The sequence below is a fragment of the Hemibagrus wyckioides genome, linkage group LG06 (genome assembly GCF_019097595.1).
Source record: "Hemibagrus wyckioides isolate EC202008001 linkage group LG06, SWU_Hwy_1.0, whole genome shotgun sequence".
NCBI lineage: Eukaryota > Metazoa > Chordata > Actinopteri > Siluriformes > Bagridae > Hemibagrus > Hemibagrus wyckioides.
The window spans coordinates 38,205,930-38,233,364 of record NC_080715.1 but is presented as its reverse complement, the minus strand read 5'-3'; the positions used below and the strand labels follow the sequence as shown (position 1 = coordinate 38,233,364).

Genomic DNA, 27,435 nt, shown 5'->3' with positions numbered 1-27,435 from the left:
GTTTAGGAAAGAGCACCAAAAATCCCCACTCTGTCCGCGCGAGCTGCTTTTTTTTTTTAAATTGAAGTTTACTTGGATACAAACACACCGTTTTCACCTGCTGAATGATTTCTTCTCTAAAGGTACGATGCATTTTTTACTTGTACTTGCTCTCCAGTCAGGAGCAATCTCTTCTTTATGTAATTTTTCCCTTTAAGACATTTAGTCCAAGCTGTGTATTGCGCATTTAGTTATTTTCCTTTTAGGCGCGCGCACATGTCGGGATTTGCTTTTCTTTTAGTCTTTGGTTCAGATATGGAGTGAAAGCTAAACATATATAAGTTTATGCTGTGAAACACGGGTGACTGATGCTTTCGTATTATTCTGACATATCATGCAAGGGATAAAAGAATCATGCGCCACATTTGGGAAGTGAAGACGAGCGCACGTGATCCCGTAACAGGTTAATGCGTAGCTATTCATCAACATTTCTTTTTCATTGTTTACTTATTAAATATGACCGAAAGTAGTTTGACACACACAGAGAAAAAAGTAGTGTTGCAAATGGTGAATGTTTGTTTATGTATGTGTGTGTGTGTGTGTGCGCGCGCGCTACTGTAAACGTTAGGCAAACAGGCCATTCTGTATATATATATTGCCAAATGTTTTGGGACATCTGCCTTTAAATGCACATGTATGTAATATGAAGTTGACCCGCCCTTTGCAGCTACAGCATCAACTCTACTGGAAAGGCTTTCCAGAAGGTTTAGCAGTGTGTTTATGGAAATTTCTTCTAGAAGTGCATTTATGCATTTAACTGCTGACAGATGTCACTGATATTGGACGAGAAGGTCTCCACTCTAATTCATCCCAAAGGTGTTCTATCAGGTTGAGGTCAGGACTCTGTGCAGGCCATTCAAGTTCCTCCACACCAAACTCGCTCATCCATGTCTTTATGGACCTTGCTTTGTGCACTGGTGTGCAGTCATGATGGAACAGGAAGGGGTCATCCCCAAAACTGTTCCCACCAAGTTGGGAGCATGAAATTGTCCAAAATGTCTTGGTTCCTTTCACTGGAACTAAGGGGCCGAGCCCAACCCCTGAAAAACAACACCTGAATTCAATTATTTGGATGGGTGTCCCAAAACGTTTGACTATATAGTGTATATTTTTAAAAATATACATTATATTATAACATTAGAGGTTGAGGTTGATTTAACTCTGTTTCTTTTGCACTTGTTGTGAGACCATCAGGGGAAATGACTTGCACTAATTATGGTGTATAACTCTGGTCTGTAATTCCGTAAAAAGGATTTGATGGATTAATGTGACTGAGTGTTAACCCACTTCACATGGAGCTATCAGTGTGTTGCTGGTGGTGGCTTTTATGTGTGAGATGATTGGGGTTTTCCGGTTCAAGGATGCTTTTGACCACAGTCAAAACAATGCAAATAGCACCTGGTGTGTGTGTATTTCGCTCAAGTGTTTCGGTTTATATTAGATGTGTAGGTTCATATTACAGATCTCTGTAGGGTAAAGTGCAACTGAGATTACATGAAGGACACGCAATTAAAAAAAATAAAGCCAAATCTGATCAATCAGCATTTCTTTGTAGTATTGAGAATGTGTAATGCTCACTCTTACGCCTGTATTCAAGAAAGCACTGTGATTGTGCTTATAATTCTTTATGGTTTTTTAAACAGTATATTGGAAAGTATTCATTGACACTGTGTACAAAGAATAAGACACAACATGGTGTGCTGTTGTAGGAATTTAGCCAGCAATGTGCTTTTATTCCTCTTATACTGCAGGATCTTGTTACTAGTTTCTACTGTTACACCTTTTGATCAGTTAAAATGGAACATTTATTGAGACATAATCCAATCTCAGTCTTCCTAGTATTAAATTTCTTGACCAAAAGTTCGAAACTTAGCAGCTGAGCACACGCTTTAAAGCACTATACATTGATTAGAATTGGCATTTAAAATGCTATCACTGAGTCAGTCAAGTTACGTAAGAAATGTTAGAATCTAAAAAATGTCGTAAAGTATTAAAATTGTGGCAAATTACAGTGGCTGAATTGCAGTTTTGAAAGTAATATTTTGTCTATCACTAACAATAGCTTGGTTAGCAAGATTAGCTAGCATGCAGGCTCCACAGCAGTTATATAGCTTTTTGTATGTTCATTTATTGAAGTATTAAAGTGTTTACCATCTGTTTTAAAGATGTGACTATTGACGTCACTGCTCTACCTATTCTGCTCTAATATCACTTCCTGTACACCGTGAAAAAGATAATGTAATTCCGCTACAGGTTCCAACATGTTTATCAGTCATCAGTAGTATTTGCTACTTTGAACATGAATAAATATTATTATGATTTACAATATATTTACCAAGTATTAGTACTACATTATAAAGATCAAGAAAAACAGGCTTAATATTCATAATGAGTTCTTTCATTGCTTTTTCTTTCACACTTTGTCTCTTTTTGTCTGAACTGTAATCTACGGATGTCCAGGCTGTTTATCATTGTGCTGTAATATTCCTCTTTTCCGCTCTCTCTCATGTTAGATCGTTCTTCCGCAACTAACCCAGTCAGTCCAGTTAGTTTATTTTTTTCCTTTTTTTTAATTCCCCCATTGAAAAGCCAAACGAAGGCAGAATAGACAGACAACTTCACTCACACACAGTCGAAACTGTAAGCAGGAATAATCCCCAAGAAATCATGACAAACATTGGCTAACTTTGGCTAACAAACTTGGATATAACAGGAGTAAAAATGAGTGTGATATGGGACACGAGTAATTTTCACCTGGTGTATGAAAAGCTGTGCAGAGAAGAGATCTAACTGTTTCTTCATTGTTCTCTGTGTGTGTGTGTGCGTGTGTGTGTGTGTGTGTGAGTACCCACGTCATCAAGTCTGCCAATTCCAGAGAACAGGCAATGAGTGGATGAAACTCCAGGCTTTAATGTGAGATCAAGTGACATCTCCTGACAGGAAGGACAGAGGACTGGTGTGTGTGTGTGTGTGTGTGTGTGTGTAGAGGTACAAAGACCCAAATAGCAAAGTCATATATGATGAGTTTACAGTACATCTTTGTAACAACCTTTGCATTCAGGAGCAAAAACATTTACTGTAACAGATGAACTAACCTGACAGGATATCTGTAAGGATTTTTAAGTCGTGTGTTAAAATGGATCTGAACTTCACTCTTAAACCTATCAGCAGGCAATCCTGATCTAAACAGAATTCCTGACAGGAATTTTAAGTCATATTCATAAATGTTAATTATGCTGCATTTGATAGAACTTGGAAGGGGGAATTGTGAACTCTGGACTTACATAATTCTTGAGTTTGACACATTCAAGCTAACGTTAGCGTTAATAAACAGGAGTTCATACGATATTTGCTTTCTCAAAATACATTAGCTATATAGCTATGTATATTTACCCAACTGTATATGTCAATTGATGTGAATTTTACTGTTTACTCAGTAAAAGTATTATTATTAATATTGTTGGTGTGGGTGGCCATGTTGACTTAATCTGGAGCATATTAAATTCTTTGTCAGTGCTAATGCTAGCCAACAGGCAATCTTGAGCTAAACTGACAGCAATTCTGTGAGGATTTGAATCATATTCATAATGTAAATGCTCTACAATGTTTAACAAAATCAACAGGCAAGCATGAACTAGTGTGATGGGATTTTTCTCAGAGACGTTTTAATACATTTTTAGAATCCTGATATTTGCTAAGACTAACATAAAAAGCTAAACTGAGCAATAAACTGAAGCTAAACTGAGCAGTGTTTGCCCCAGGTTTCTTTCTGGTTTCTTTGGATATATAATATACAATAGTTATGTTAAAGAGCAAACCAAGACCTTGTCCACCAATTGTGTTTGATATAATTTATTGTACACTTAAGAAATACGTGACTAACTGTGTTTACGTTATCTTCACTAACCACAGTACAGCATGCTCCTGACTCATAGCAGGGTGTAATTTAAACCCCTCTAACACTGAATTCAGTGTAGAGCAGCTGCCCTGAAGCACGAAAGCAAACCACAGACTTACACAATGGAGTCTATAAAGGTGGAAAGACATTCGCATGGCTTTTGTCATCAGGTGTAACACAAATCACAACGCTTCACGGACATTCAGAACAGAATTTTTTTCAAGAAGTGTCAAAACCAACTCAATAGCTAAAGATTAAGGGTTTTTTTTCTGTCTTCACTTTTTGTATAATGCAATCACTGCAGTCCTGTAACACTTTTAAGGAAACTTTATGTTATTTTTAAGGATTATATACCTTATTGCTTAGTTGCTCTTATACATAGCTCTTTTTTGAATAGGCAGTTCACATTTGTGTTTTTTAACCTATATGTTAATGTGAATGTGAACTCACTTCTACCTAAAAAAGAGAAAATATGACATAATGGGTGAAAATTCCTATTTGGCTGTGGTCAATGAGTTGTGCACAACCAGCTGAGATATGACCATAAGTGGTTCAACCAATTTTTGTCTTTCTACAATAGTAGATCAGATTATAACCGCCTTTATTATATGTTATAAAGCATACATAATACTTTAAAATGCATGGAACGAGACTTTAAAAACATTTGAGGGGAGTAAAATTATATAACTGATTACCATTTTAATTATTTACCCATGAAGCAAGTTAGTTCCTGTCATCACTTATTATCCAACTACTTGTCATTAATTGTTATTTCGCAACACAACAAAGTTGTGCAGTGAAAGCATGAGCTTTGAGAACCCCTGATTTATCCATTACAGTTGTTTATCATTGTTATGTTACACTTACATTTAGTGAGCAAAAAACACAGTAGCTACTTTTAGCTATATGATGTATTTCGTACTGAAGAAGCCTGGTTATGCAATTGTCACTGAAATCGTTTCTGTACTGCTGCTGCAACCATGATCCAGCATATTCCTGATATATATGCATAAATAAAGAAGAGAAATTATTTATAATTGTACAATCTGTTGTCACCCAGATAAATATCTGTCCAGAAAAAATCTACATCCAGACCTCTGTAAAGCTGATTTGTGGTGTTATCTATTATTAAATAATTCTGGACAAAAAAAAATTCCATTGAATTAAATGGTGCAGTTTACAAAATTGAATTTGTCTCCTAATTCACAAACATATTTCATTTAGTTTTTGTTGTGTTATAATTCTGAAAATGCCTGAAAGGTGCCTTCACAAAGTCTGCAAACCCTCAAGCCCTGAACTGAACAGAGACGAGGAGGGCAAGAGCTGGAGTAGTGGATTTTTTCAAACAGACAACCATTTGCGCATTCTCAGGAGAGCCTTTCTTAAGGGCCTAACCTCTAACTGACCTCGCTTAAAGACTCTCCGCACCCTGCCCTCCAGCGTCAAGACACCTTTTAGAGCAGCTGATGTACAACCAGGGAAAAGTTGTTCAAAGAAGGTTAGCATGGTCACATCACTGACATTCATGTTTGGTGGACGATATATAAAATGTCAGTATGTAATATAAGAATTTCTGTTAGGGTGTGTTTTGTTTGTGCATCAAAAGAAAGAGACAGAATTTATGTGTCCATAGGAGAGAAAGAGAACACGGGCCCCCATCTGAAGGTTGGGATATAGAGGGGGGCAGATGACAGACGGCGCATTAATTCACTGGGCTGTAAAGAGCTGCCAGTCAGCCTGTAGATATGCTAATGCTTCATAGCAGGGAACGGACGAGAGGAACCAGGCTAACCAGGCTAACACAGACACACACACACCCTCCTCGTTACCAGATCACAACCAACAAGGACACATTCCATTCCTCTCATCTGATTTAGAGACATTTTTTGGAGTGGATTTGGATGTGGATTTATCCGAATTTGCTGGTGTTTTTTAAATTAGGAACAGCCTGATGTTAAAGATTGGGCTTCAATCCCTGCACTGATTAAACTCCAGCTGTTTTTGCAGGTAGGAAAGTACTGTTCCTGTCTGTCTGGCTTCTGCTTAAGCTAAGTTGTTGTTGAAGAAGAAGAAGTCAGGGTTAGTGAACACTGTAAGAGCTGGCAATGGGCTGAAAAATCCCCTGAGGATCATTGAAGCCACAGATGTTTGATTGCTTTATTCACAGCTAATTTTGTCTCAGAGAGAGAGAGAGAGAGAGTGAGTGAGTGAGTGTGTCTATGTTTGTGATATAACAGGTAAGAAACAAGACAGGAATGTATTTTAAATAGCTTAAAAATTGTCATTGCATAATAATTCATATATATATATATGCACACATATTTTAAACAGCTTTTTTCCTTTTCCCCTGCAGAAGAGTGAACATTAGATTTATTGCTACAATATGCATTCATATCATTTTTGTTTTTACATTTCTTTTGAGCTGATGGGGCAGATTTGTTCATTTTAGGCCTCTGTTTCTGATAGGTGATGTCACACAGACGGGAATTAGATCAGCACTAATTTGTGCTCGGATTTCTAACATGCTCAAGTTTCCATAATTAAGTTAAAAATGGCTTTTGTGTACTGCCTTTCTTGTGCAGTAATCCATTATGTGTGTGTCCATATGCCAATGCTCTTTATGCGGGTGAATATACAACGTCTGTGTCTGTGTGTTATAGTCCCTGCTCTATTCTCCAGAGACCTGATTAGTAGGTTTAAGGAGCACCAGGTGTGTAAAAGGCATCTAATGGTTTCAGGGTGGATGTTAATGGACGCAAGAGCAGAAGGTGATTTGCAGTCCCAATGCACATCACATACATGCTACAGAGATGTGCAGTATCGATCTCGGTGTCTTCTTCTTGCCTGAGGGCGGCTGTTGTTTCAGAGGCGCAGCACGAGGTCTGATAGCATGCTTTGGCGCTGTGTTTTGCTTCACAGAAGGATTCAGTAAGGCATGTTAGCTTCCTGGCATTCAGAGAATGACTCTGAAGCTTAAATTCCAAAGTGGTTGTTTACCTTAAACTAAATCGAAAGGAAAGCCAACAAGTAATAAATTAATAAAGCACTTGCAGCATGCTGTTGAAGAAAAATTAACTGGTGTTAATCTAATCTAAAAGTACAATTTGTCTATCTTGTCCATTTTATTAAGGTAGTTCATGTTTATGTTGCTTCTGTCTTTGAGATTAACATCAGAAAAAAAAAATCAGCCATTATCCTGAACATTTGCTAGTGTTGAGAAATTTATTTAAACAATAAACTTTGTCGCAAAGCAGCTTTACAGAAATCTGTATATATATATATATATATATATATATATATATATATATATATATATATATATATATATATATAGGATATAAATTTATCAGTAATGAGAAAATCAGAGGTGATGTTGGTGAGGAAAAACTCCCTGACGATGAGGAAGAAACCTTGAGAGGAATTAGACGCAAAATGGAACTTCATCTGCTTCTGGGTGACACCAGTGTGATTATAATCATTTCTTTTCTATAACTGTGTACTATATGATCAAAAATTGCAAATTAATGGACAATTTAACATGAACTTGTTGAAGTCATCAGCTAACTCGTCACTGATGGAGACTTGAGAGCAAAACCATAATCATACCAGCAGTGACATACCAGCAGTTCAAAATGATTTAATCCATTTGTGTGTCATGAAAGTCCCTATGAATTTGTTAACTGTTACTGTAGAAATAATGCAAAGCCTTGTGTTGTGATAACAATATAACAAACACAATTTGTGCAGTCTGACTCTCCAGCTGGCACAACATTTCTGTGCTTTCGAGCTGTCTGGAGTTTTTTCGTGCTTTTAGAGAAAAGCCCGGTTGCCCAGTTGCACCCAAGCGCCTGTTTGCTATTGTATGAAGCTGTGTTCAGGGGGACGAGGGAGGGAGAATGTCTCCTTCTTAAGTCTTATTCATTTTTCTTCTGCTCAGGAGGGGGTCTTTTCATTCGGGTACGACAGTGCTCTTTTTTTGCCCAGATATAAATGGTTTCTCAGACGTGATAAAAGAGAATCAAGTCTGCGAGCTGCTTTGAATTCTGAGGTGGTCTAGATGACTAAAGCGATGGCTCAGTTTTGTTTTTGAGATTTTATCCCTGCTCAGAAACTTCTGGGCAACATCTTTGTTTTAGTGGAACGTTTAGGAATCTGAGAATGTCTTGTGCAATCTCGCATTGGCATGAAGGAGGGACCTCTTCTGGGATTTCACTTCAAGCTGGTTCAAAGACCGTAACTGCTGACAATATTCTCGAAAACTTCCATACTATATGTTAAAAAAAAGTATTTAGTGGGTGGACTAAGTAAGCTATCAGGAATAAATCTAAATTCATTAGATATCATCAATAAGCAGAAATCTGGATGTCAGTTTAGATCCTTAAAGAGCAAAATATTTTTTTTTCTCATCACTAATTCACTCACTTTCACACAGGTTTTCATATATATTTGCTGATTCAAGTGCTTGATGAAAAAGGAGCACTTTAGTCTTTGCTTAAAGACTACACCTTAGACATAGACTTACACCTTATCAAATCACTGCAGGTTTAGTCTTATATGAAAGATATTCACTTTGGGTGTCAGATATCCTGAGTGGTTTATCTTGTCACAGGGTTACTGCAATCGATACACCTTCCTGGCAAGTGTGCCTTCTGAGAGCGTTAGATAAAAAAAACACATTTTGTGAAATCCTGCATGGTTTAGTTCGGAAAAAAAGCCCACCAAACTGTACGGGTTTGAACAACATGGCCTCCGGGGCTAAAGGATAAATGTGTAGGAGTGTTGTGGAATGGTTTTGCCAGGGTTTGCACCCTCCAGATCTTCTAAATCTGACAAGACGAAGCTAAAATTATGTAAAGAATTTGCACCAGAGATAGATTTTCAGGCTAAGAGCAAAGCAATAACAGCACATTTACATCTGAAGATTAAGAAGGTATGCGGAGCTCTAAACACGTCGAAAGCCTTATCATCATAGAGGTGATTTACTTCCATGCGTGACGGAAGGGCGACAAAATCAGATATGTGGGTAAGCCTGTAAAACACAGCTCACTCGCAGCACCGGTGCTTCGTCTTGGCAGGGAAATCTTTGTGAAGCTTTACAACATCAACAGCAGTGTATTAAAGCCCATGCCATAATTACCACTCTTTACGTGCTTCAGACTCCATAAACAGAGAATTATGGGATTAAGCACTCCAGGGTTTGGGGAGGTGTCTGATGGGAAAAGACACTAAACACTGATAACACATTTCTTTGTATTTTTAAGTCTTTTCAAACACTATGTAGGTGTTATAATATCAGCTATGTTAGAAATGTACGGATATTTAAAAGAAAACGAGCAACATTATGCGATATATATTTTTAATATTCAGGGAATATATGCGTCAAAACTACACAAAACAGTAATGTTTTGTTTATAATAACTTAAATCGATGCCGTGTTACTATAGATCAGTGGGCTGGTTGATTCCTTGATTCAGTGAGAAATCAAACTCAAAGATTGATGAGTCTTTCAGAACGATTCATTCAAGTGTCATTATTGTCCCTTATAAAATAAATTTAAAAAAAACATGACCCGTAATGTTGCTTGTTTTCTTTTAGGTGTTGTTAGAATGATGGTTAGAACGTGATTCCTCCATGATAAAGAGTTTATAACGTGAGAGTTTGGAGTAATATGACATTGCTCCCATCTTGACTGAACAACAAAATGTGACAGGTTAGAATGAGAACTTGCATCACCTTACATCATCACATATCTGCATGGAGAACACAACCATATCGACTCACCATAGTTTGTTGTTTTTTCATAATTTTGCAGCTGTCAGGTACGTCACCATGTTTTGTACATGTGTGTTATGGAAAGTAATGATGTCCTTTCCGACTACCTGCCTGAACTGAGTACAATCGCCAAGTTCACCTTCACAGGAATTGCAGCACAGTTCACATCATGCTGCACTTCTCTGTCCATATTTTCATGTAAACTGTGCTCTGAATAAACTGCTAGTGTGAAAACCTCCTTAAGATAATGGCTGTTTGGTGTGTAAGTGTTGAGAAAGTAATGGAGGTTGGTGAGGTTGGTGTAGAAACAGCTTCTGTCAGTAAAATCCTAACAAATGGCTCCAAGCTGTTAGCTGTGCTCAGTTATATTGTGTTTCACCAGGTTAAATTGATGTCCCTGTGTAATATACACTATATTGCCAAATGTTTTGGGACACCTCTCCAGATCATTGAAATCAGGTGTTCCAGTCACTTCCATGGCCACAGGTATAAAAATCAAGCACCTAGGCATGCAGACTGCTTCTACAAACATTTGTGAAAGAATGGGTCACTCTCAGGAGCTTAGTGAATTCAAACGTGGTATCTTGTTAGGTTGTCACCTGTGCAATAAATATATTCGTGAAATTCCCTCACTACTCAATATTCCAACAGCAGCTCAGCCACAAAGTGGTAGGCCACGTAAAATCACAGAGCGGGGTCAGTGCATGCTGTAGCGCACAGTGCGCAGAAGTCACCAACTTTCTGCAGAGTCAATAGCTACAGACCTCCAAACTTTATGTGACCTTCAGATTAGCTCAAGAACAGTTTGCATAGAGCTTCATGGAATGGGTTTTCATGGCCGAGCAGCTGCATTTAAGGAACTTTTAGCACTTCAGCATACCAAGACATTTTGGACAATTTCATGCTCCAAACATTGTGGGAACAGTTTGGGGATGGCCTCTTCCTATTCCAACATGACTGCGCACCAGTGCACAAAACAAGGTCCATAAAGACATGGATGAGCGAGTTTGGTGTGGAGGAATTTGACTGGTCCTGACCTCTACCCGATAGAACACCTTTGGGATGAATAAGACTGTGAACCAAGAGGAATGGTCAAAAATCCAAATAAACACACTCCTAAACCTTGGGGAAAGCATTTCAAGAAGAGATGAAGCTGTTATTGCTGCAGTAGGGTGGGCCAGGTCCAGATTAAATACGGATTAAGAATGGGATGTCATTGAAGTTCATGTGCATGTAAAGGCAGACATCCTAAAACTTTTGGCAATATAGTGTATATGGTGCTTTAGTATAACAGTGGATGTGTTTATGTTACTAAGAAAAAAAAGCAGAAATTATTAATTTACTTCAAATTAAATGTTACAGATTTATCGATTTATTTAGATAAAACAAACAAATCTAAGATTATTAAAAATATAATTAAAAAATCTATGTATAGTATGTAAATACACAACATATATATATATATATATATATATATATATATATATATATATATATATAAAATAATCTTTTAATACTCATTATTAGATGAGTGTTCATTCTGAGCTCACACACACTCTTCATACATTCTTCCTGTTTTCCTCTTTTCATGCTCTCACATTTTCACCCCATGTGTTTCCTGTCCATCCGCAGGCCCCAGCTGATGACATGTTGCTTCCTTTGCTCTGATGTCTATAGCGCTTCTCTGCTCTATATTGACTGGTTGAAGATGAGTTAGATTGGTCACGGCTGATCTCTGCTTCATGAGCCAGCAGGATGCGGCATCGGTGCGTGCACTCTCTGAGCGTCTCCTGGTAGCATCGCAGAAGGGCCAGGTCGACAATGTGGTGCAGCTGATCAACAAGGGCGCCAAGGTAGCCGTCACCAAGGTGAGTGAAATAGCCAGGCTTTGGTATGCTTCCATAAAGAGCTTTGCTCAGTGGGGACTTTGTTCTCAAAGATGGGTTTTGTAACAAGTGTGAGTGGTGTTTTTGTAGATTCCTAGAAGGGGTTTTGCTTGTCTTCTGAAGCATGGAAAAAAATGGTTATAGCTGAATTCCAGAAAAGCGAGGAATCAGGTTTTGTCCAAAATAGTTTTTTTTCCTACCTTTATTTTAGGTTTTGATACACTCTGACACCTCAACTTAAAGTAAATTAAACAAGTTGTTGGATATCTAACTGACTATTATGACAAGCTAAGAAACTGTTCTTTTCAGTGCTTTTTCGGTCACAAATCTCAGTTGTATCCTGCTAAAAAAGGGTGGTGGAATGTATGCATGATAATATAATGGCTCCACTGCAGTAAGTAGGTATAAAGTTAGAAATGAGAGAGAAAGAGAAGGAAAATGGGTCAGAGAGATTTCACAACTCTGACTAAAGGCAGGCACAAGGCAGAATCCGGATCAGAGCCAAAACCTCAAACGGCTTTCGTCCATAGAATGAACAATGAGGTATAAAGCAAAGCAGTTCATCAGAGAAATCCTGCTCATCTAAATAGCACCAGGCATATTATACACCTGCTCAAAGCTCCAGGAAATATATCACAAATACTATATTGTGATATTGCATCATATTGAAGCTGATACATAAAATGCACACTTGACTCTTTTTCTCAGCGGGTTAGTTATTAATCACCTAAATGAGCTTGCTGGAAGATTTTTCAGGAATTTTGTTTCACCTCTGAACTAGGAATTTGTGTGAAAGAGAATGTAAGTGAAGAATAAAGTAGAACTAAGCTGAGCGTTTCTGTGTACGTGTATGTGTGTGGCTGCAGGGCAAATGCAGGGTGGACTGAGATAATGGCTCAGTGTTAGGGGTCACAGCAGGTCACATTGCTGTGGCTATGGTGCCTTTGTCCTTGGAACCCGCCTGGGGCCTCCACCTGAAATAAAACAGGTGAAAATGGCAGTCCTCCAAAGCCAGGTCAAGGAAAACCAAACCCAGGAGAGCAAACCGCTCCTGCCACGCCTTGAAACCCCAAACAGTATGACCTACAGTACAGCGTGGAAAAAAAACAGCTTTTCTATTCAAGCGCAAACATAGGATGAGTATTTCATCCATGTTAAATGTTTCTAATAGGAAATCCCAGGTAATACAGTGAGGGAAAAATTATTTGATCCCCTGCTGATTTTGTACGTTTGCTCACTGACAAAGAAATGATCAGTTTGTAATTTTAGTGGTATGTGTATTTGAACAGTGAGAGACAGAATAACAACAAAAAAATCCAGAAAAATGCATTTCAGAAAAGTTCTACATTGATTTGCATTTTAATGAGTGAAATAAGTATTTGATCCCCTAACAATCAGAAAGATTTCTGGCTCCCAGGTGTCTTTTATACAGGTAAGGAGCTGAGATTACAGTAGGAGCACTCTCGGGGAGTGCTCTTAATCTCAGCTGGTTACCTGTATGAAAGACACCTGTCCACAGAAGGAAGCAATCAATCAGATTCCAAACTCTCCATCATGGCCAAGACCAAAGAGCTGTCCATGGATGTCAGGGACCAGATTGTAGACCTACACAAGGCTGGAATGAGCTACAAGACCATCGCCAAGCAGCTTGGTGAGAAGGTGACAACAGTTGGTGCAATTATTCCCCTTATCTTCCTCGGTCTGGGGCTCCATGCAAGATCTCACCTCATGGACTTTCAATGATCATGAGAACGGCGAGGAATCAGCCCAGAATTACACTGGAGGATTATGTCAATGATCTCAAGGCAGCTGGGACCATAGTCACCAAGAAAACAATTGGTAACACACTGCGCTGTGAAAGACTGAAATCCAGTAGCGCCCGCAAGGTCCCCCTGCTAAAGAAAGCACATGTACAGGCTCATCTGAAGTTTGCCAGTGAACATCTGAATGATTCAGAGGAGAACTGGGTGAAAGTGTTGTGGTCAGATGAGACCAAAATCCAGCTCTTTGGCATCAACTCAACTCGCTGTGTTTGGAGGAGGAGGAATGCTGCCTATGACTCCAAGAAGACCATCCCCACAGTCAAACATGGAGGTGGAAACATTCTGCTTTGGGGGTGTTTTTCTGCTAAGGGGACAGGACAACCGCACCGCATCAAAGGGACAATGGACGGAGCCATGTACTGTTAAATCTTGAGTGAGAACCTCCTTCCCTTAGCCAGGGCATTGAAAATGGGTTGTGGATGGATATTCCAGCCTGACAATGACCCAAAACACACGGTCAAGGCAACAAAGGAGTGGTTCAAAAAGAAGCACATTAAGGTCCTGTAGTGGCCTAGCCAGTCTCCAGACCTTAATCCCATAGAAAATCTGTGGAGGGAGCTGAAGGGTCAGCCACAAAACCTTAATGACTTGAGATGTGAGATGTGTGCAAACCTGGTGGCCAACTGCAAGAAATGTCTGACGTCTGTGATTGCCAACAAGGGTTTGCCACCAAGTACTAAGTCATGTTTTGCAAAGGGGTCAAATACTTATTTCACTCAATAAAATGCAAATCAATGTATAACTTTTTTGAAATGTGTTTTTCTGGATTTTTTTGTTGTTATTCTGTCTCTCACTGTTCAAATACACCTACCATTAAAATTACAGACTGATCATTTCTTTGTCAGTGGGCAAACATACAAAATCAGCAGGGGATCAAATAATTTTTTCCCTCACTGTAGGTAGTGACTAACAGAGGTGCTAATTATTCTGAAAGTAAAAGTGCAATTTAACATACTCAGGTAGAAATAAATTCTCTGGAAGAAAACTAAAATGCAGCTTCAAACAATTTTAAAGTTGGAAATTATAAACAAAAGTATAAGAACGTTTCACGGAAACACCACATACTGATTTTAATGCCACCAAAAAACCAACAGGGTAACTAACTATAGCTAAACTGATGCTGCTTTATGACTACAAATATACAATTACAGAGAAATGTTGTGGTTTTTAACTGTAATGAGGAACAGATTCCTCTTTTGAGATGTACCACATAAAAGATAAAAGTATTAGAATAAAACGAATACGAAACGTACACTATAACAAATGTAAAAAAAATACTCTAGGTACGTAAGAAAGGGCAAAAATAATGAAAGCTTAAAATAAATCTAAAATATCAATCAATGTTAATTCTGAGGAGTTGTTACACAGTCCTTTGTGTGTGTGTGTGTGTGTGTGTGTGTAGTATGGCCGGACTCCACTGCATTTGGCTGCTTATAAAAACCACATCGAGGTGGTGAGGATCCTGTTGAAGGCCGGCTGCGATCTGGACATTCAGGATGACGTGAGTAGCTGGAAACTGCACTTATCACTACTGATTTAAGCTTACATCACGTTCTTTATGTTAGTTGTAGTTAGTAATGAGTAGAGATACATCTTTTGATATGTAGCTCGTAAAAGCTAAAGTATTAGGACAAAAACTTGCAGCTAAAAGCAAAATTAGGTACCAAAGTAACAAAGCAGCTCCTGTACTGGCTAGCATTCTGTAAACAATGCCATGCTAATTTGCTCCTGTTTAGCTTTTAGCTTTCATTATAGGACAAGAAAGTTTTTAGAACATTACTTTACATTCTTTAGATAAGTAAGAAATTGCGGTAACAATGAAGGTTGTTTGTCCTAAATAGTCTGAAGACAGTATCCGGTACATTCTGCTAAGACATTGCTGACAGCATTTAGCATGAGGGAAATAGTAAGAGATCAGATTTAACTGTTTTTTTGCAGTTTTTATTTATTTTATTTTTATTTATTTTAGTAATATATTTATTAGTTTTTTTATTGTTGTATCGTTTATGATTTAAAAACTAACCTGCACTCGTAGAGTGGCTCATTGCTTGTTTTTGTGGTATTCAAAGAGCATGATCCGGTTTTGCATGTTGTGGTTTGCATGGGTCCTTGCAAATGTGGCTGGTTTGTACACGTTACTTTTGGTGGGAGCCTAGCGCTAACAGAGATGTGCTAAATTTTATAGTTCGGGAATCATGCCTTCAAGCTTACCTAGCTTTGTATGAATAACACTGCTGTAGGCAGTGCTGCAGAATTGGCCCTGATTCTCAGCAACTATCAGCATGAAATAATAGAAATTTCTTCATCATCCACATTACTCATTGTAATATAAAAACAAGACCTATCAGTGAAAACAAAAACTATCGCAGGCTATGATGACCAGTGTAATCCATCCCGTGCTCCTAGAACCAGAGCCTGTGGACACTAAAATAAACTCCTGGCTCAGGCATATCGTTTCCTCCCAGTCTATGACTTTGCTCTGGCGCTACAAAAATGCACTCAGGCACTCAGCTGTGAGCAAGAACTAGAAGATATTTAGTTTTCCCCTTTTTTCTTTCAGATTAGTTCAGGCTATCAGAGGTCAGTAAAAGTCTCAGCTTACTGCCGTATCCAGTATATCTCTTGTTTTGTCTATACTCAGCCATCAGCAAATGTTCATCATGCATGCAAAGATCTACATTTCAACTCGAAAAGCAAATCTTGATTCCGATTTTCTTTGTAACGTGACATAAGCCTGAACAGGTTTTACGAAAAACATGTGCACATTTGGCCAAAGAACAGCACGCACACAATTTAACAAGTTGCTGCATCTGTGTAATTATTCAACAAGTTAAAGTTGTATTGATGTGAATGTTGACCTGCTGTTACCAGGGCGATCAGACTGCGTTACACAGAGCAGCTGTGGTGGGAAACAGTGACGTCATCACAGCACTCGTTCAGGAAGGGTGTGCACTAGACAGGCAAGACAAGGTGAAAAACACAACACAGTACTTTTTATTAAAATTAATTGAAATGTTGAATAAATTGTATAGATTTTGTTAAGGCTGTAACATAAATTCAGGATATTATGCAGGCACCAGTATTTTTTTTAGACTCACACATGCACACACACACACACACAAACCTAATAATCAAGTGTGGAGACATGGATTCGTACCGATATACTACACTTCCCGTTGTACCCGAAACACAGGATTTTACAGCATTTTTCTTCTGTTTTATCTGACAGGATGGAAACACGGCGCTGCACGAGGTCGCGTGGCACGGCTTCAGTCAGTCTGTCAAACTGCTGGTTAAAGCCGGGGCTCACATCCACGCTAAAAACAAGGTACTCTTACTTTCATCCAATTCTGATGAACAATTTATAAATATTGGGATTGATTAATAATTACTAATACACTCAGGCCATGTTTTACTAACTAAATGTGTGTTAAAACAACTGTGTAAGGTGATCTAACACATTATACAGAGGGGAATTCATACAGCAAGTGTTGTCCAATTTAGTACATTTTCCTTAAGAATACCCATTACATAGAAATTTAGATAAAAGCACAAAATACAGGTCGGTGTCTATACCTATAATAATTTTCCCACAATGCTGTCACATTCTTAAATATGATTGGTCAGAAGTTGTTAATTTAGTCACATATTTAATATTAATTATATTATTTTTCTATTTTGCATCAAGTCTATTTATACTCATAATAAAATTTTATGAGATTGGAGATAACTAATACGAGATAGAGAAGATATCTTTACTCCTATTGGTAGTCTCTGCACCAAGTCACCCCATATTCACATAAAGAATAAATGATCCGATATTTAAATGCAGATATAATAATTAAGTCTTACTCTGAGACATTTATCTCACACTGATGTGTTTGTGAAACATTAGTAAAGTCTGAGGAAGCTGTAAGTTCTCAGGACAGGACAGAGGGCTTTGCAGTTTCTCAGTAACAAGACAGGCAGCATTTTTTTATCTTATTAGTTTTAAGAGAGAAAAAATGAGAGAGGTGATTGTTTATAGCTGCTATAACATGGTATGATAACATGATAATATGAAGCAACATGATAGGAACTTGTTTCTCAGACATGAAACGTATAAAAAAATATTTTTAATATGTTTAAAAATGCAAATCTGAAAGCGTGTGGTCTTATTAAATCTTAATAGTGATTACTTAGTAGTAATTTAAAAAATTCATCCTGAACTAATGTATTTCCGTAGCTGCTGTCAATTGATAAGAGTGCTATACAAATAAAATTAATTGCTTAGTGTGGGCAAGACAGCTTACTCAGAATTGCAGTGTGTAACAAATTTAACTATGAAAAAAGGGCCAGACCCCTAATGGTTTTCTTGATGATTCCTTTACAACTGAATGTTTCTCTCTTAGAAACAACGGTTTAAGAAATCTAACTATCGAATAACTATCTGAAGAATCCTTGAAGAAGACACACTATATTGTCTGCCTTTACATGCACTTCAATGTAATATGGAGTTTGCCCGCCCTTTACAGCTATAACAGCTTCAATTCTTCTGGGAAGACTTTCCACAAGGTTTAGGAGTGTGTTTATGGGAATTTTTCGACCATTCCTCTAGAAGCGCATTTGTGAGGTCAGGCACTAATGAGCAGGCCTGGCTCGCAGGCCTTGGCAATATAGTGTATGTATACATATTATGGACTCAAATTTGTAAAAATGTTCAAGTACACAAGTGTGCCTCTTTCCATTATTATTGTTATATTGATGTTATTGACATATTATATTATCAGGCCCTTTTTGAACATGTATTCTCTCTCTCTCTCATTCAGGCAGGGAACACAGCTCTGCACTTGGCATGCCAGAACGGTCATGCTCAGAGCACTAAAGTTCTGCTGCTGGGTGGAGCTCATCCCGACAGCAAAAACAATGTGAGTGCTCTCATTTTTACCCACCCCTCACTCTCTCTCCCTCTCTCTCTCTCTCTCTCTCTCTCTCTCTCTCTCTTCCTCCTTCTCTTTTTCTCTTTTCACTGCCCTGAACACGTTCACAGAAAAAGTAACAACTGAACAATATGTTCAAGCACTAACATGATGCAACTCATAATGTGTGTGTGTAGGAGAGAGAGAGAGAGAGAGAGGGAGGCATAGTACAAGGCTTTTCCATCATTCAGTGTGTTTAAGTGCTTGTGGCTGCACAAATGATTAAGCTGAAAAAGAGTAAAAGTTCCTGTCTGTGTTCTTTGAAAGGTATGGTATGGTATTTAGTTATGAATGCGTGTGCGTGTTTGTTTTCCTCAGGTGGGTGACACGTGCCTGCATGTCTCCGCCCGTTACAACCACGTGGGTGTTATCCGCATTCTGCTCGGCGCTTTCTGTTCAGTGGCTGAGAAGAATCAGGTATGTTTCTTTAACTGTTTTTTTTTTTCTTTGCTTGCTAAAAGAGGTCTAGCGACACTGTCATTGGTTTCTACCTAGAGGGTTTTTTTTAAACACTGTTGGGCTAAAAAAAAATAGGACGGGAAATGAAAATATGGAATAATGAAATATGTAAGGTGCTTTATGTTGATCTTTCATGTTTTTTTTTTGCACATATGATGTTTCACTTATTAGGCAGAATGTTGTTACTTAATATTTCCTTTAATATCACATTTTCTACAGCTATTAATAACAGTATGTGACTTAAAACAGCATGGATAAAATACAACTCATTGTAAACATAATAATCAGTTCCTCTAGGATTTCCCAGAGTATTTTTTTCTTTCGGATTGTTGAAGTATGTATCCTTAGAAATCTTACAGGAACAGCTGGTTATCTGACTGTTACACAATGGATACTCATTCCATAAATGTTAAATAAGTGTGTGTGTGTGTGTCCGTTTTACTGGTGGAGTAGGCAGGAGATACGGCCCTGCACATAGCAGCAATGCTAAATCATAAGAAGACGGCACGTCTACTGCTTGAAGCTGGAGCTGATAGCAACATCCAGAACGACGTGGGTTCTCTTCCACCACACACACACACACCCTTACTCAGCTACTTTGTTTGACTCGACTCGCAACCGATTGCTATACGTTTGTGTTACAATTAGACACACGGCATATTAATAATTTTCGGTGATACTGTTAGTGTTGTTACACTATGAGTGCCATGGAGATAACAAACACCACACCATAAATGCTGTCGTATGATGAAGCTAAATCCCAAATGTCATGCTACTCTGCTTCAGTTCACTATATACCAGAAAATATTTTTCATTTTGTAACGTAATGGTAATTGAGATGGATGCAAGTGCTGTTCAAGTCAGGCAGCAAAACACTGAATACACTGAACATTATTTCATGCTGAACACTTAAAAACAAGGGATTAAATGCAAACTAGGTAAGGGATGAAGTGAGTTAGACAACCAGTGACAAGACAGGGGAAAAGAACCTATGGCCAAGTAAACACAGCATAAACACATGACAGCTGAAAGCATGTGTTGTAGTGTGAGGGAAAGATCCCTGACATGTTTATTAGATGTGGTTATTATAATAACAGTGTTATTAGAATATAGTGGTTGGGCATACAGCAGTTATTCCCCCTTATTTTGCTCGCTCATACTTAATACTGATTTTTTAACCCATTCTGAGCTCTTTACACAGGCTAAAAACTTAAAAAAGCAAAACCTCTAAAAAGTCGTATGATATGTCTTATGGATTTCAACAACTGCATAATCTTCCATTATGAGGTTATAACCTTTCTGTTCCTTTAGGCAATCAGCCATAACCTACATGCACAATGGACAGAGATTTTGAGCATTCAGCATATAACATGACCCTTCTTGACCCTTCAGCTTTGACAGCAGAAAGTGTTTCACTTTTTTTATATGCTATGCTTCCTCATTAAAAAAACAACTTGGGTGACTTGGGAGAAAGTATGGTCATCATTATGTAGATTGTTTTTATATTAAGATTACAATAAACCAAATATCAGATTGTTAAACCTATTTCTGGACATAGGACAAGACTATTTCCAGCTTGAAGTGAGTTCATATGGCTTGAAATGATCTTACATTAGATTTATTGTAATCCTTTAATAAGAAATACTATATAAATATGATTATAGTTAAGGTATTTCTACTGGCTAAGACGGCTTAGAAATACTGTATGTAGAAATACTGTATGTAGCGGGGAAAAAAACATCTGCTTGCTATGTAGCAGAAGAAGACATGTACAGACTTATCTATCATACCTGTGTGTGTGTGTGTGTGTGTGATATAGGCAGGACAAACTGCACTGGACAAGGCCAGAGAGAACAACAACCCTGAAGTAGCCCTGCTGCTAACTAAAGCACCACAGGTGACCAGATAACACACACACACAGTTATTTTCTTTGTATTGTCCCTCTATCTGTTATAATAATTAATAATATTTACTATACTAGAATGCAGATGCATTGGTTTGTGCTGTTATCAGACAAGACTGTTCATCACAACAGGCCAAAGATAACAGTGCAGACAGGAAACTGAATTTTATTACAAGTAAAGACAGAGTGCCAAAAACCACAAGCACACACAAACACACACCATGCTGAACTCAGTATTAAAAATCTGTCAAGTAAAAAATCTACCCAGTGAAAAATTCCTGTGTGCTTACAACCCTGTGTGGTCACACCATGTCAAAATTGTGGTAATTAGCATCTCACTTCACATCTGCCTCGAATGCTATAATTTTCGGAAAACTCAGATTTGTCAGGATGTGACATCACCTTTTAAACAAACCTGACCACAGTATTCATTTTGGCATTCTCTCACAGACACACACTCACAGACACATTCACACCAAGGGGTATTATTTTTGTATGTGTGTGTGTGTGTGTGTGTGTGTTTAGATCCAGAGCTTCACCCGTGGCAGAAGTGTGAGGAAAAGGAGGGAAAAGTTGAAAGCTGAAGGACGAGCACTGTCTGTCCCACGTGATGAGATGCTGCAGAGTAAGGTAGACTGGAGAGGCCACACTTGTGTACACACACGTATTATGGATTAATTAGTGTCAATATTTGACATTATAATAACACAAACATGATCTTAAGGGGATGTGAACATACATATGATGCTTGATCACACATCAGATCGCATGCCAATGAACATACTGTGCTTAATGGGAATCTAGTAAACACAGATAGTGATTTACAGAGGATCCTGTAACTCCATTTGATTTCCAGTACAGTGTCTCTGCGGCGGAAGAAACTCCGAGCAGTGATCGTTCTGCGCAGAGACGTGGGAACTGCAGGAACGAGTCACCACATGGCCCTCGGCATAGAAAAAGCTGCGACCGGAGCCGCAGCCGAGTCAAAGAAAAGGTGGAGTTCATGCTTTTTTTTTCTGTCTAAAACAGGAATCGCTGTAAATGCTAGTCTTCAGCTGTACAGTTTTGTTGAGTCCTACAAGTTTTTACCTCAGTGTGTGAATTCTGAAATACTTTTCAGCTCACCATGGCTGTACAGAGTGGTTCTTAACCTTCCTGCTAGCTTGAACTTGTCTAAGCCATTCTCTGACTGTTTCCATCTGCTGCTGGCTGTAGGTGTTTTTTAACACCACTGAAAATGTGATCAGGCATCAGGGTGACTCCCACCAGCCTATCTGGCACCTGAGTCACTGAGATGACATTTTTCCGCCTCATTTTGATGAGCTGTAATCTGCATGATTTTATACACTGTGCTGCCTGATTGCATAAATAGACGTGTACAGAAATACAAGTTTTTGGCTAGTGTATAACACTGGCAATACAACAAACGGACAAAACTTTTAGAGAAGATGATATAAAAAACAATGCTAAGGTGTGATCTGTGTATCGTAAATATTTTATTAGACTAGCAGACTAAAACCTGTGTTATTTAGTCATTCTTTTGCACTGACATCACTGGTGTGTGTGTTTATTGCAGCCTTCCCTATCGGACCCTCTATCCAGCAGGGAGAATAAGTGTAAAGAACAGAGAAAGAGGAGTAAATCGAGAGCTTCACCTTCCCGAGCTGTTCCTCCTCCACACAGCTACAAGGCTTATCAGCTGTACACGCTGTACAGGGACAAAGACGGCAAGGTCATGCAGGTAAACATGTAAAACTATTATACCACTGAGCTGCTGAATTCTCAAATCCGATTGGTTATGATCAGACATAGAAGGATAGAAGGTGCCTACTCAAGGATTTGACACAATCACATGAATCTAAGACTAATCATGAATAGATTTAAACAGGATAAAGTCAGTTTTCGTTAAACAAATTTCCTTAAATAAAGTCACACTAAATGTGAACTGCTCTCTCACATTAAAAACTGCAACTGATGTAATACCATTGTTTTTTTTCTCTAAAAGAGAGACTTCCTGTTTGTGTGCTGTTTTGTCTGCAGGCTCCTCTGGAAGGCTGCAGGTGTGAACCGCTCATCAACAAACTGGAGAACCAGCTGGAGGCCACCAAAGAGGAGATGAAGTCTGAGATCCACATGGTCCAAGAGCTTATGAACAGCAAGATGGGTCAGCTGGACCGCAAGAACAAGCACCAGGTACACACGTTATATAGTGAAGCTTCCTCACAGCTTGTTGTGTTACAGAAAGATGCTTTACATGTTTACTAATGAGTCAATCTGTAATAAAGTCATTCCTAAAATCATAATGTTTATAACACCGGGGAAATCCCCTGTGGTTGTTGTGTTGCTGGTCTCAGATCAGAGCTCTAGATAAGATGACGTTAGAGAGAGTTTCTGCTGAAAGGATGGAGTGTTTACGTCGCATTGACGAGAGGACAAAACAGGAGCGCCTGGAAGGTGAAAAGAGACAGGTAGTGTTCACATTACATGGGACGCAGCGTATGATGACGACTTCTAGAGTTCTGCCCTCTGGTAGCTGTGGATCAGGTGCTCAGCCAACTGTTCATTGTATACAACTGAAAGTTATTTGTGTTCTGGAATAACAAAGTGTACAGACGATTAGCAGTTTGCCAGTGAAACTGTCATTAAAATTAATTTGATATGAGCTTTCTCACAAAATCTCAAAAATCATGTGTCAGTCCTTTCCTAATATTTGGTCCAAGACTGTAAAACTAAATCTTTTTTTATCGTCCAGGTTCTATTAACATTGAAAGACACTGCTATTGGTGGATGCAGCAAATGGCAGTAATAAATGCTACAATTGTAAATGCAACTCATTTGGTTGTTTGTTTGAGCTAAATTGTTTGTACTTACAGAAAATTCACCAGATGTAAATAAACCTTCTTACCAGCGCATTAGCTGGGGCAACAAGCTCTTTTTCCACTGTGATGGATCATGTCACATGTAGCTAGTTGCAAGAACAGAAATGAGAAACCACACTATTGCTCTTATAAGATCTTATTACCCAAATTCCTTCCACTGTACCTCCTGTGGACCGGACAATCCTGACTGTGTCTACCAAAGCACTACTTTCTTACTTTATTGTTTCCATATAAAATATTCACACAATAGACAGCTTTTGCATTTATTTTCAGCTCTCGTCAGGTGAAAGTTTGTGTGTCATGTGTGACTGTTTGTGTGTGTAGCGGGCACACCCCCACCCACAACACCCACCACACTAAATAACTTTTTGCAAGCTATTGGTTTGAGGTGCGTAGTGTGAAAGGGTCAGCGAGTCTGAGATTTTGAAAGTCAGGTAGCTCTTTTGAGAGCTTAAAAGCTGGCACTTGGATGGATGGTTCTTGTATTAAGTGCCTCTCTTTGTTGCACGCACTCACACAGGCCTCGATGGTGAGTGAACTGAAAAACTGGTGCATGTCTAAACTCCAGAGGATGGAAGCACGCCTGACAGCAGATGCACGCTGCGTACCTCTACGCCGCTCATCCTCTCTAGATGGGTGTACAACGCTTCGTGATGAAACAGAGGGACTGTCTGCAGTCAGCACTCACTGTCTGATACCCAATGATCCGACTGAGCACAAAGAGGGACAAGGAGAAGGAGAGGGAGGAGCTCCAGGTGAAGAGGATGTGTTGGACAATCACTACTTTGTGGTTCAGATGGACAGCTTTTCAGGTGAGTGACACACTGTTCATCTTAGACTGAACCATAACCTTAATAACCAGAATTAAACATTTTGGCTCTTTTCAATATTTTTGGGCACCAGGTGATAAATAGATAAATTATATATTTAATAATAAACTGAGACATACTTTAACAAATTTAAAGATAAGGAAAAGTGGCTTATTGAAGACAAACAAATGTTAATAATGTCTGTTGTAAAATTTACTATTAATATTTTTTTCTGAATTGAAAAGAATATGTTTAAAAGACATCTTTTGTACAGTGCTTGAAAAGACCTTGAAATGATTGGACTCAAATTATTACACATTTATGTATTTATTTATTTAAGATAATGTTGAACAGCTTTTCATTCACTACTGATTTAGCATTGTTCCACTTGTTAGAAAAGTGTCATTTTGAACTGAACTGAAAATAAAGGTTAATTGTGTTCCTTCTTTTTTAAGATGGCAAACAGAACATCCAAGAGACTTTCTCCGTGGCCCCGGACAAATCAGCAACGTCCTCTCCTCTCGTAGTACGACCGAAAGAGCGCACGCTGTTCTCTGCTGACCCCCACAGGCCAGACTTTGAACTACAGGAGACCTTAAATTTGGGTCAATCCAACAGCCTCTCGCTGACCACAGAGCGCCGCAGCAATGGCCAAAAGGACCAAAAACATGAGCGGAACTACAAGCACAGCAAGAGATCTAAAAGCAGACACCATAAAAGGCATTTTGAAGGGAGGACTGAGGACCAAAATGGTACCAAGACCCTTGAGGTGTTCGGAGAGGAGACGTTTCCTCAGGAGCGGGTCAACTTGCACGCTCTGGAGGTGACGCAGTGCTTCTTCGAGGCAGTGTCAACGCAGATGGAGCGCTGGTATGAGCGCAAGGTCCAGGAGGCGAGCTGGCAGGCTGAGCAACGAGCACGAGTCGATCAGACCACCCTGCTGGAGAGGATCAACTGCCTGGAAGATGAACTGAGGCTCCTCAGAACCAACAGGCAGGAGGACAGCTAGCACAGGCTTATGTGAAGAACGGGATTTGAGGAGTGGATGACTGAGATCATAACCTCCTGTGAAACTTCACATGTTTTGTCCATGAAGGATTTCAGTCATCCAGATCTTATAGATGGATATAAATAGCATTTATATATTATAGTAGTATTAGTATAACGTCAAGGCAACTGGACTTTAGTTTTAGATGTTCGCCCATTTATTCCCTACTCACAAGACGTCCGCTGGAGTCTTTGTCTGAAATGATATTTTAAGTATTAATTGCTTAATTTTTTTAGTCTAAAAATTCTTTTCAATGTCAAACAACTATTCACTTCCTGCCAAACAAGATTTGGGACTTTTTTTCCCTTTTTTTAATTAATTAAAAAAAAAAAAAAAGAATTGTCCTATAATTGTCCCAGTTCTTTATTCTCACAGGGTCTAGAAAGAAATGTCATTTCAGCCCAAACCTCCTGCTGGTTAAAACCTCCAGTGAAAGCCTTTGAGCTTTAAAACACTGTACGAATTTGTCCTTTAATTGTCATATTTTTTGCTGTAACCCCAGGTGATGTTCTCTGGGTGATTTTGAAGTTATTTTCTATTTTAGGACACTCAAGGTATTCATTTTCCTTTGTGGACATCCTGCACTCAACCATTTATTCCCTCAGTTTAGTTATTTCCATTTGAGACCAAATAAAGCTAAATAAGTTCAAACACAATTCCTTACCTACATATTCACTCCTCTTAAACTTTTCAGGTTGTCACTAAAATCATTGGGATTAAAATTAATGAATCATTACAAAATAGCTTGTAAATATTAAAATAGAGGGAAGTCAATATATCATTTATTCCTGTTGGTATGAAACCTCTAAATCAGATCTGATGAGAAACATTTTTGACAGAACTCCATCACCCAGAGAACACCAACGTATCCCATGGTGAAGCATGGTGGTGGTAGCATATTGATATATATCTGTGGCCTCTTGGTTGCTTCTCTGACTAAAAGGCTTATGAAAGGCAGCATACATGATGTACAATTCTCCTGCCTTTTGAGTGTTTGGGGTCAGATTTTATGACAGGCACATACACACACACACAAATACACTGTACTTAAAGACTGTTTACACTGGACAGACAAAGATGCAGTAAAAGCACAGTTTACAGTTTACATTTATTGTAAATAAAACTTAAACTATGAGTTTAAGAGCTCATAAGCTGGTAGATTTTATAAGCTGTTAGAGAAGTGGCTCTTTCATTTCTTCCAAAGGAGTGGTCAGAAGAGTCACTAGGTGTGTTCATCTTTTTCAATATTTACACTGTATGCTGCTGTCAGTCTCTCCTACTGATTCTTGATGCCAGTATGAGTTCAAATGATCTACGATCCTACGTAACTTTGTTTCTATAGTGCAGGCACAGCAGATAGGGAAAGGGCAAAAAACTTGCTTAGAATAATAAGCTGAAGGGATTTGAATGTTTTGTTTTGCACACAGAGGTGTTTCTCTCTACTGAGGTCATGCTGATTCCTGTTGTTTTTATACATTTTTATCAAACTGACTTTTTTATTATTATTTTTTTAACAATGTCTTCTTTTGTTTGCATTTCACACCATCTAAAATCATTAAAATGACTAAACATGCAAAAGCAGCTACCTTAGCAAATGTGTTAACCTAATGAAACATTTGTTTTGCTAGAATTGAGCTTCTTTCATACCCAAACTAACCCCACTTTCACAGATTTCTGTAACATTTGCATCATGTTGCGAGGCTTGGTCATGTTTATGACTAAAAACAAGGAATTATAGAATTCAAATGGTTAAAACCTACACGATTCACATGTTCACACTGTTTCGGTTCCAGTCACAGCCGAGACAGATCAGGACATGGCATACACTTTGCATACTAACCATACTAAACCCTACCTACTGTAAAACCTCCTCAGATTTTATTTAACTCAGTCTCCACTGTGGAATAATTCATTCTAAAGCTTTGTTGTTTGTGTTCAATAAATATGATTTTATGGTTAA

General features: G+C 38.5%; 1 protein-coding gene across 2 annotated transcripts; it reads left to right on the top strand.

Annotated features, from left to right (window-relative positions):
• ankrd6b (ankyrin repeat domain 6b) lies at positions 1-27,435 on the top strand. Of its 2 annotated transcripts, none has more exons than XM_058391756.1 (16): positions 1-122; positions 11,342-11,577; positions 14,821-14,919; positions 16,290-16,388; positions 16,648-16,746; positions 18,227-18,325; positions 18,695-18,793; positions 19,289-19,387; positions 20,655-20,732; positions 21,265-21,369; positions 21,596-21,733; positions 22,316-22,480; positions 22,780-22,932; positions 23,094-23,207; positions 24,139-24,430; positions 24,883-27,435. In XM_058391756.1, the coding sequence occupies exons 2-16, from the start codon at positions 11,452-11,454 to the stop codon at positions 25,434-25,436; spliced, it is 2,319 nt and encodes a 772-aa protein (XP_058247739.1). In that variant the 5' UTR covers positions 1-122; positions 11,342-11,451; the 3' UTR covers positions 25,437-27,435. The 2 variants fall into 2 exon arrangements, with proteins under 2 accessions (XP_058247739.1, XP_058247738.1); XM_058391755.1 differs by lacking the exon at positions 1-122 and adding an exon at positions 424-442.

Coding starts and splice junctions, on each gene's coding strand:
- ankrd6b (XM_058391756.1), top strand. CDS start 11,452: ATGAGCCAGCAGGATGCGGCATCGGTGCGTGCACTCTCTGAGCGTCTC. Junction 11,578..14,820: donor CCAAGGTAGCCGTCACCAAG/GTGAGTGAAATA, acceptor GTGTGTGTGTAG/TATGGCCGGACTCCACTGCA. Junction 22,933..23,093: donor ACCGCAAGAACAAGCACCAG/GTACACACGTTA, acceptor TGCTGGTCTCAG/ATCAGAGCTCTAGATAAGAT.